Source organism: Lathyrus oleraceus, chromosome 1 (genome assembly GCF_024323335.1).
Source record: "Lathyrus oleraceus cultivar Zhongwan6 chromosome 1, CAAS_Psat_ZW6_1.0, whole genome shotgun sequence".
In the NCBI taxonomy this organism is placed as follows: Eukaryota; Viridiplantae; Streptophyta; class Magnoliopsida; order Fabales; family Fabaceae; genus Lathyrus; species Lathyrus oleraceus.
Window position 1 is genome coordinate 126,766,661 of NC_066579.1, and position 8,702 is coordinate 126,775,362.

At 42.9% G+C, this 8,702-nt stretch overlaps 2 protein-coding genes across 2 annotated transcripts; both read left to right on the forward strand.

Moving 5' to 3' along the window:
- The first annotated feature begins 1,852 nt into the window (after window positions 1-1,852).
- On the forward strand, window positions 1,853-4,136 carry LOC127095254 (uncharacterized). The gene has a single exon (XM_051033972.1). It carries the CDS (start codon window positions 1,920-1,922, stop codon window positions 4,134-4,136), a length of 2,217 nt encoding a protein of 738 aa, XP_050889929.1. The 5' UTR covers window positions 1,853-1,919.
- Window positions 4,137-5,544: 1,408 nt separating this feature from the next.
- On the forward strand, window positions 5,545-8,478 carry LOC127115517 (uncharacterized; the record flags this gene model as incomplete). Its single annotated transcript, XM_051047043.1, has 1 exon — window positions 5,545-8,478. A coding segment is annotated over exon 1 (2,934 nt), but the record flags the coding sequence as incomplete, so codon positions are not given.
- Between the last annotated feature and the right edge of the window lie 224 nt (window positions 8,479-8,702).

Consider the following 8,702-nt stretch of genomic DNA (forward strand, 5'->3'; position numbering starts at 1 on the left):
CTTCACCACCAAAGGAGGACTTCCAGGTTTCACTGCCAAGTTCTTAATGGGGAAGGTTTCTTATTTTGCCAGTCAAGGTTGTGATATTATTGTGGAGCATCTGTTCGCCTTGTTGATCTACGGTTTGTTACTATTTCCTAATATTGAAGGTTTTGTGGATTCATATGCTATACGCATCTTCCTAAGTGGTAATCCTGTTCCAACTTTGCTCGGAGACACCTATCATTCCATCCATTACCGTACTTTGAAAGGAGGAGGAACCATAGTCTGCTGTATACCGTTACTCTACAAATGGTTTGTCTCTCATCTTCCTAAGTCAGCTACTTTTTGGGATTGCAAGTCAGGACTTCAGTGGTCACAGAGGATTATGTCTCTTACCCAGTCAGATATTGCATGGTATAGTAGAGTTTTAGACGATGTGAAGATCATTGATTGTTGCGGGGAGTTCCCCAATGTGCCCCTCATGGGCACAAAGGGAATCATTTCTTATAATCCAGTACTTGCTAGGAGACAACTCGGTTACCCTATGAAGGACAAGCCTCCTAACATTCTTTTAGAAGGTATTTTCTTGAGGGATAACGAGGAGGACCCTACCATGAAAGAGAGAGTAGTAAGAGCTTGGCATCGTGTTTGTCGCAAAGGGAGACTTGAATTGGGTATGAAATATGGTACCTCCTATGAGCCGTACCTCCAGTGGATCAAAGCCAGAGCTATACAGTTGAAAATGCCATACCCACATCATGATCCTATCAAACCCGCTCCTTTGAAGACCCCCTACCTTCCGCTAGATGACAAAGAAGAACTCCAAGCCACCTTGGAGAGGGTCAAGAAAGAGAGAGACGCTTGGAAGGATAAGGCCCAGGTGCTCGAAATGGAAAATGAAGAACTTCAGAGATAGTTAAAGGAGCAGAGTGGAGAAGATCGTGCAAGTAAACGTCCAAGGGTGCAAGAGGATTTATTTTCCTCAGGCACAACAGATTACTCCCAGATTCCACAGTCCTCAGGTGCATGGAAAGGTCTTGTAGACAGTTTGGTGAAGGAGAAAGCTTTTATGCAGAAGGCCTATGAAGAAAGAATTGAGAGACTTGAAGGACAACTCCTACTTGTTTATGCTCGTCCTGATGACACATGTCCTTAAATGGTTTTCTTGGTTGTATTTTGGGTTGATAATTTTGTTTTGTTATCAAAAATGTTTGCAATTCTATCTTTTCCTTCATTTAGAGTTCCTTGGAAAATCATTCATTTTGCATATCCATGCATCACGTGCATACAGGTTGTCTGTCTTGGTCCAGTCTTCTAACAGTTGCTTCCCGCCAGCAGATCCATTTCAAGCTGACGCATAATTACAACACAAGAGCCAACTACAAAAGAAGAATGGAGATAACAGATAACGAGAACCGAGAATTGAAAGCTCAGGTTGACCGCCTTTCTGCTATGGTCGAGACATTGATAGCAAACCAAGCAGCCCAAGCTGCTCAACTTCAAACAGCACAAGCTCAGGTTGCCGAAGCACAAGATGCACAGATCCAGGCGCAAGCACAGGCAGCAGAGATGCGCAACCAAATGTTAACCGCCTGTCTACAAGCAGAGGAAGCCCAGGCTAGGGCTCAAGTTCATAATTCAGGACAGACTTCGGCACAGAATCAACCTCAAATTCAGAATCAGACAACAGCAGCACCCGTCACTACAGTCATCGCTTCAGAAATCACGCTGTCCCAGTCACTTCTGTTACCATCACAGCATCCCGTCCTTGGGAAATACCCAGGGATCTTAATCAAGATAGATATCAACAAGAGTTCGTTCCACCAAATGCTCCTGTCTTCACTAATGTGCCTCCCGTTGTTCACTATACTCCTCACCTAGGAGAACCTGTCTATCACGGCCCTACCCCAAGTGAGGATCCTGGTCTCAATGATAGAATGGATGAATTCCAGGATCAGTTTGCGGAATTACAAAAAGAGATAAAAGCTCTTCGTGGGAAAGAACTGTTTGGCAGAGATGTAAATGATATGTGTTTGGTTCCAGACGTAAGGATGCCAGCAAAATTTAAACTACCAGAATTTGAAAAGTACAAAGGAAGTTCTTGTCCACAGACCCATTTGGTTATGTACGTGCGAAAGATGTCAATGTACACCAACGACCAAAGGATGCTCATTCATTGTTTTCAAGACAGCCTTACCGGTGCAGCTTTACGCTGGTATATGGGATTAGACAGTTCTCAGATCAAGACTTTCAACGATTTAGGCGAGGCCTTTATCAAACATTACAAATACAACCTTGATAATGTGCCAGACCGAGATCAGTTGAGGTCCATGCAACAAAGAGAAAAGGAGACATTCCGTGAATACGCGCAAAGGTGGCGCGAAATTGCAGCACAGGTTGTTCCACCTATGGAAGAAAAGGAGATGACGAAAGTGTTCTTAAAGACTCTTGATACTTTTTATTACGAGAGGATGATTGCAAGCGCTCCTACAGACTTTACTGACATGGTAAACATGGGAGTCCGTTTAGAGGAAGCAGTTCGAGAAGGGCGTCTAGTCAGAGAAGGAAGTTCATCTTCAAGCGGGGCAAAGAGGTACGGCGGTTTTATGAAAAAGAAGGAACAAGAAACTAATGTTGTGTCCTATAATCATCCAAGAAGGATCAATTATCCTTACCATTCCCAACACCAACATATAGCAGCCGTGACTCCAGTAATCACTTCCGCTCCAGTTCAAGTCCAATACCCTCAGCAGCGTACCAACCGCTTCCAACAGAATACTCAGTATCAGCAACAACATCAACCTCAACAACATCAACATCAGTTACAACAACGTCCACCACAGCAGCAAAGAAGAACCAATTTTGATCCAATTCCAATGTCATATGCAGAATTGTATCCAGCTTTGATCACTAAAAACCTTGTGCAACCACGACCACGACCTCTTGTACCAGAAGTGCTACCTTGGTGGTACAAGCCAGAGGTATCTTGTCCCTTTCATCAGAATGCTCCAGGTCATGACTTAGACAACTGTTTTGCTTTAAAGTTGGAAGTACAGAAGTTGACAAGAGCAGGTATCCTGACCTTCAAGAACATGGGTCCCAATGTGAAGGACAATCCAATGCCAAGTCATGGTCCTTCATCAGTGAACAATATAGAAGTTTGTCTCAATGAACAACGTGTTACGAAGATAGAGGAGATTCGGCGGTCTTTGGTTGAAATTCATTCTGTTTTATGTGCTCATGGTCTATTCCAACATGACCACCAGATCTGTGGTACATGTTCAGTCAATTCAAGAGGTTGTAGAAAGATTCAAGATGATTTGCAAGGCGTCCTTGATCAGGGTTTGATTCAGATTTCTAGACAAGTGAGTTCTCCAGAATCACAAGAACAAGAGGTGAATGTCATCATTCCTTGCTTCAACATTCCAGAGAAAGTAGAGATAGCTTATCATCCGAGGGAGCCAGTGGTGATTTGCCCTCCGGGCCCAATGCCTTACACTTCAGATAAAGCGGTCCCCTACCGCTATGCAGCAACTATTATTGAGAACGGTAAAGAGGTCGAGATTAAAACCTTAGCCTCAGTTACCAATATCGCAGCAAATAGCCGAATGACGCGCAGTGGCCGCGTGTTCGCTCCGCCGGTTATCCCAAGTAGAAATGTTGAGAAAGATCCAGTAGTCGTGGTACCAGTGACAAGAGAAGCAGAAGGGCAAACAAGCAATTCAACCCTTGATAAAGAAACAGATGAACTACTTAGAATTATCAAGCTCAGTGACTACAAAGTGGTAGATCAGTTGCTACAGACACCGTCAAAAATCTCGATCCTGTCCTTATTATTGAATTCAGCTGTCCACAGAGAAGCACTACTGAAGGTGCTTGATCAAGCCTTTGTAGAACAGGATATAACAGCAGAGCAGTTCAACAATGTTGTAGGCAGCATCACTTCGTGCAATGGCTTAGGCTTTTGTGATGAAGAACTGCCAGAAGAAGGAAAGAATCACAACTTCGCTCTCCATATCTCAGCCAATTGTCAAGGGGATTCTTTGTCTAATATCCTAATTGACACCGGTTCATCTCTGAATGTCATGCCCAAGTCTACCTTGTTGAAGCTAAAGTACAAAGGGGGCAAATGCGGCACAGTGGAATTATTGTGAAAGCGTTCGATGGATCAAGAAAAACAGTCCTTGGAGAAGTTGATTTTCCTATTGGTATTGGACCACACGTATTCCAGATCACTTTCCAGGTTATGGACATAGTGCCAGCTTATAGCTGTCTGCTCGGACGCCCATGAATTCACGAGGCGGGTGCCATTACATCCACGTTACACCAAAAGTTAAAGTTTGTCAAGAATGGGCAAATAGTGACGGTTAATGGGGAGCAGGCTATGCTGATTAGCCACCTTTCATCGTTTAGTGTGATAGAAGCAGACGAAACAGCTGTTCAAACTCCATTTCAGGCCCTGACCATCGATGATTACAAGAAAAGTGAAGGTTCAATCGCGTCATTCAAAGACGCCCAGCAGATTGTCAAGACAGGTCCTACAGAAATGTGGGGCAAGGTGATAGAGTTGCCAGAAAACGTTAACCATGCAGGATTAGGCTTTGTTGATGGAAAACAAGTTCAGACTTCAGTGGTGCGACCTTTCAAAGATATCTTTCACAGCGGTGGGTTTATCAACATGGTAGCAGTTGAGGAGGATACTTTTGAGGGAAAGACAGAAGACGAAGGCCCCAGATTTGTGACACCAGGAGTAGTTATGAAGAACTGGACCGCAGTTGACATCCCACATTGTGTCCACATATCAAAGTAATTAAGCTTTTCAGTTTTCAAAAATCTTCCGCTTTAGCCCAAAGCGCGAAGCATTAATTTTGTAAAATGGGCACTTTTGTCAAAAACGTACTATCCATGAAAAAGATCTTTTGTGTTCCTATACACTTGTGTCCTTTTATCTTTTCAGCTTTTTCGGAAAATGGTAAACAAAAAAAACCTTAAAAAGAACACATTTTTGCATGTCATGGTCAGTCCTCTAAAAACAATTGTTTGTACAGGTTACTTAAACCCGTTGAACACAATGACATCATGCCCTCTCCCAACTTTGAACATTCTGTATTCGAAGCTGAAGAGGAAGAGTGGGATGAGATTCCAGAAGAGGTCGCCCGCCAGCTTGAAAATGAAGAAGACACTATTCAGCCATACAAGGAGCCTTTGGAAACAGTCAACTTGGGTTCGGAAGAAAATGTGAAAGAAGTCAAAATTGGAGCATTGTTATCCCCACAGGTCAAGGAGCAATTGATCAGCCTGTTGAAAGAGTATGTAGATGTGTTTGCTTGGTCTTATCAAGATATGCCTGGTCTCGACACTGACATCGTAGAGCACAAGCTACCTTTGAAGCCAGAATGTCCACCGGTCAAACAGAAATTAAGAAGAACACATCCAGATATGGCCGTCAAAATTAAAGAAGAAGTTCTGAAGCAAATAGATGCTGGTTTTCTTGCCACTTCAGTGTATCCAGAGTGGATAGCAAATATTGTGCCAGTTCCTAAGAAGGACGGGAAGGTACGAATGTGTGTCGACTATCGTGACTTAAATAGAGCAAGCCCAAAGGATGATTTCCCCCTGCCTCACATTGACATGTTGGTAGACAATACAGCAAAGTTTGACATATTCTCCTTCATGGACGGATTCTCCGGGTATAACCAGATCAAAATGGCTCCCGAAGACATGGAAAAAACTACCTTCATAACACCATGGGGAACATTCTGTTATCAAGTGATGCCGTTTGGGTTGAAGAACGCAGGTGCTACTTACCAGCGAGCCATGACAACGCTCTTTCACGACATGATGCACAAAGAGATTGAGGTTTATGTGGATGACATGATCGCGAAGTCTCGTTCAGAAGAAGGTCACTTAGTAGATCTATTGAAGCTGTTTCAACGATTGAGGAAGTTCCGTCTTCGCCTCAATCCGAACAAATGCACATTTGGCGTCAGGTCAGGTAAACTCTTGGGCTTCATTGTCAGCCAAAAAGGCATTGAAGTTGATCCAGATAAAGTAAAAGCTATCCAAGAGATGCCCGCACCAAAAACAGAAAGGCAAGTGAGAGGTTTTCTAGGACGATTGAATTACATATCCCGGTTTATTTCTCACATGACTGCCACTTGTGAACCTATCTTCAAATTGCTGAGAAAGAGTCAGAATTGTGTTTGGACAGAGGATTGTCAGAAAGCATTTGACAGTATCAAAGAGTACCTCATGGAGCCTCCTATCTTGTTACCACCTGTTGCTGGAAGACCGTTGGTTATGTATTTGACAGTGCTTGAGAATTCTATGGGCTGTATTCTGGGTCAACAAGACGAAACTGGAAAGAAAGAGCATGCCATTTACTACTTAAGCAAGAAATTTACTGACTGTGAATCACGATACTCCTTACTCGAGAAGACATGTTGTGCATTGGCTTGGGCTGCTAAGAGATTGAGGCAGTATATGTTAAGTCACACCACTTGGTTGATATCCAAAATGGATCCAATCAAGTACATTTTTGAGAAGCCTGCACTCACTGGTAAGATTGCCAGATGGCAGATGCTGTTATCAGAATACGACATTGAGTATCATACCCAGAAAGCTATCAAGAGCAGTGTGTTGGCTGAGTACCTTGCTCACCAACCCGTTGAAGATCACGATGATAATGAGGATGAGTTTCCTGATGAAGATGTCATGTTCCTAAAATCCAGAGATTGTAAAGAGCCACTTCCTGAAGAAGGACCTGAACCAGATTCTCAATGGGGTTTAGTATTTGATGGAGCTTCCAACGTTTATGGACATGGAGTAGGTGCAGTCATTATCACTCCAGAAGGTTCTCATATTCCTTTCACGGCAAGAATTTGCTTTGAATGTACAAACAACATTGCTGAATATGAAGCCTGTATCATGGGTCTTGAAGAAGCCATTGACCTCCGCATCAAAAATCTTACTGTTTATGGTGACTCAGCGTTAGTTATCAATCAGATCAAAGGAGAATGGGAAACACGCCACCCTGGCTTGATCCCATACAAAGACTATGCAAGAAGATTGTTGACTTTCTTCACCAAGGTTGAATTGCATCACATTCCTCGGGATGAGAATCATATGGCGGATGCTCTAGCTACGTTGTCTTCAATGTATCAAGTGGGTTTTCCAAACGAAGTACCCAGAATTGTGATCAAGCGACTTGATAGACCAGCACATGTGTTTACAGCTGAGGCCAGTTTTGATGATAAACCATGGTACCACGATATCAAGCATTTCCTTCAGACTCAGGAGTATCCTCTTGGAGCAACAGAAAAAGATAAAAAGACTTTGAGAAGATTGTCAGGCAGTTTCTTCCTTAATCAGAATGTGCTCTATAAGAGGAATTATGACATGGTCTTACTCAGATGTGTTGACAAAAAGGAAGCAGAAATGTTGATGAAAGAAGTTCACGAAGGGTCCTTTGGTACTCATGCAAACGGCCACTCTATGTCAAGAAAGATGTTGAGAGCTGGTTACTACTGGTTGACCATGGAATCAGATTGCTGCAAATTTGTAAAGAAGTGTCACAAATGTCAGATCTACGCTGATAAGGTTCATGTACCACCAACCTTTTTGAATGTGATTTCTGCTCCTTGGCCATTCTCAATGTGGGGCATTGACATGATCGGTATGATTGAACCCAAAGCTTCCAACGGACACCGTTTCATTCTCGTGGCAATTGATTACTTCACCAAATGGGTGGAAGCAGCTTCGTATGCAAAGGTGACAAAGCAAGTGGTGGTCAGATTCATCAAAAATAATCTCATTTGCCGATATGGCATTCCAAACAAGATCATCACTGACAATGGCTCCAATCTGAACAACAAAATGATGGATGAATTATGTGAAAGTTTCAGGATCGAGCATCACAACTCTTCTCCTTACCGTCCCAAGATGAATGGGGCAGTTGAAGCTGCAAATAAGAATATCAAGAAGATCATTCAAAAGATGGTTGTTACCTACAAAGATTGGCATGAAATGCTGCCTTTTGCACTACACGGATATAGAACATCAGTCCGTACTTCAACTGGGGCAACCCCATTTTCACTTGTATACGGTATGGAAGCTGTGTTACCGATAGAGGTTGAAATTCCATCAATGAGGATACTAATGGAAACTCAGTTGTCAGAGGCTGAATGGTGTCAAAGCAGATACGATCAGTTGAATTTGATTGAAGAAAAAAGAATGACTGCCTTGTGCCATGGACAGTTATATCAAAAGAGAATGAAGCAGGCATTTGATAGGAAGGTTAAGCCGAGAGAATTCAAAGAGGGTGACCTTGTGCTCAAGAAGATGATACTATTTCACAATGATTCTAGGGGCAAGTGGACTCCTAACTATGAAGGACCCTATGTTGTCAAGAAAGCCTTCTCAGGCGGTGCTTTAATTCTTACAAACATGGATGGTGAAGAGCTTCCACGTCCCGTGAATACAGATGCAGTCAAGAAATACTTCGCCTAAAAAATGAAAAGAACAGCTCGCTAAGTTGAAAACCCGAAAGGGCGGCTTAGGCAAAAATGAGCGTCTCGGTGGACTGAAAACCTGAAAGGGCGGTCCAAGCAGAAATTAGAGACATAAAAAAACAAAGAGAATATTATCCCGGTAGATTGAAAACCCGAAAGGGCAATCTAGGCAAAAGTTAGGGATTTCAGGCAAGTAACTGCATAACAGAG

Bases quoted from the DNA above. Each gene is read 5' to 3' on its own strand.
- LOC127095254 (XM_051033972.1), top strand. From the start codon at position 1,920: ATGGATGAATTCCAGGATCAGTTTGCGGAATTACAAAAAGAGATAAAA.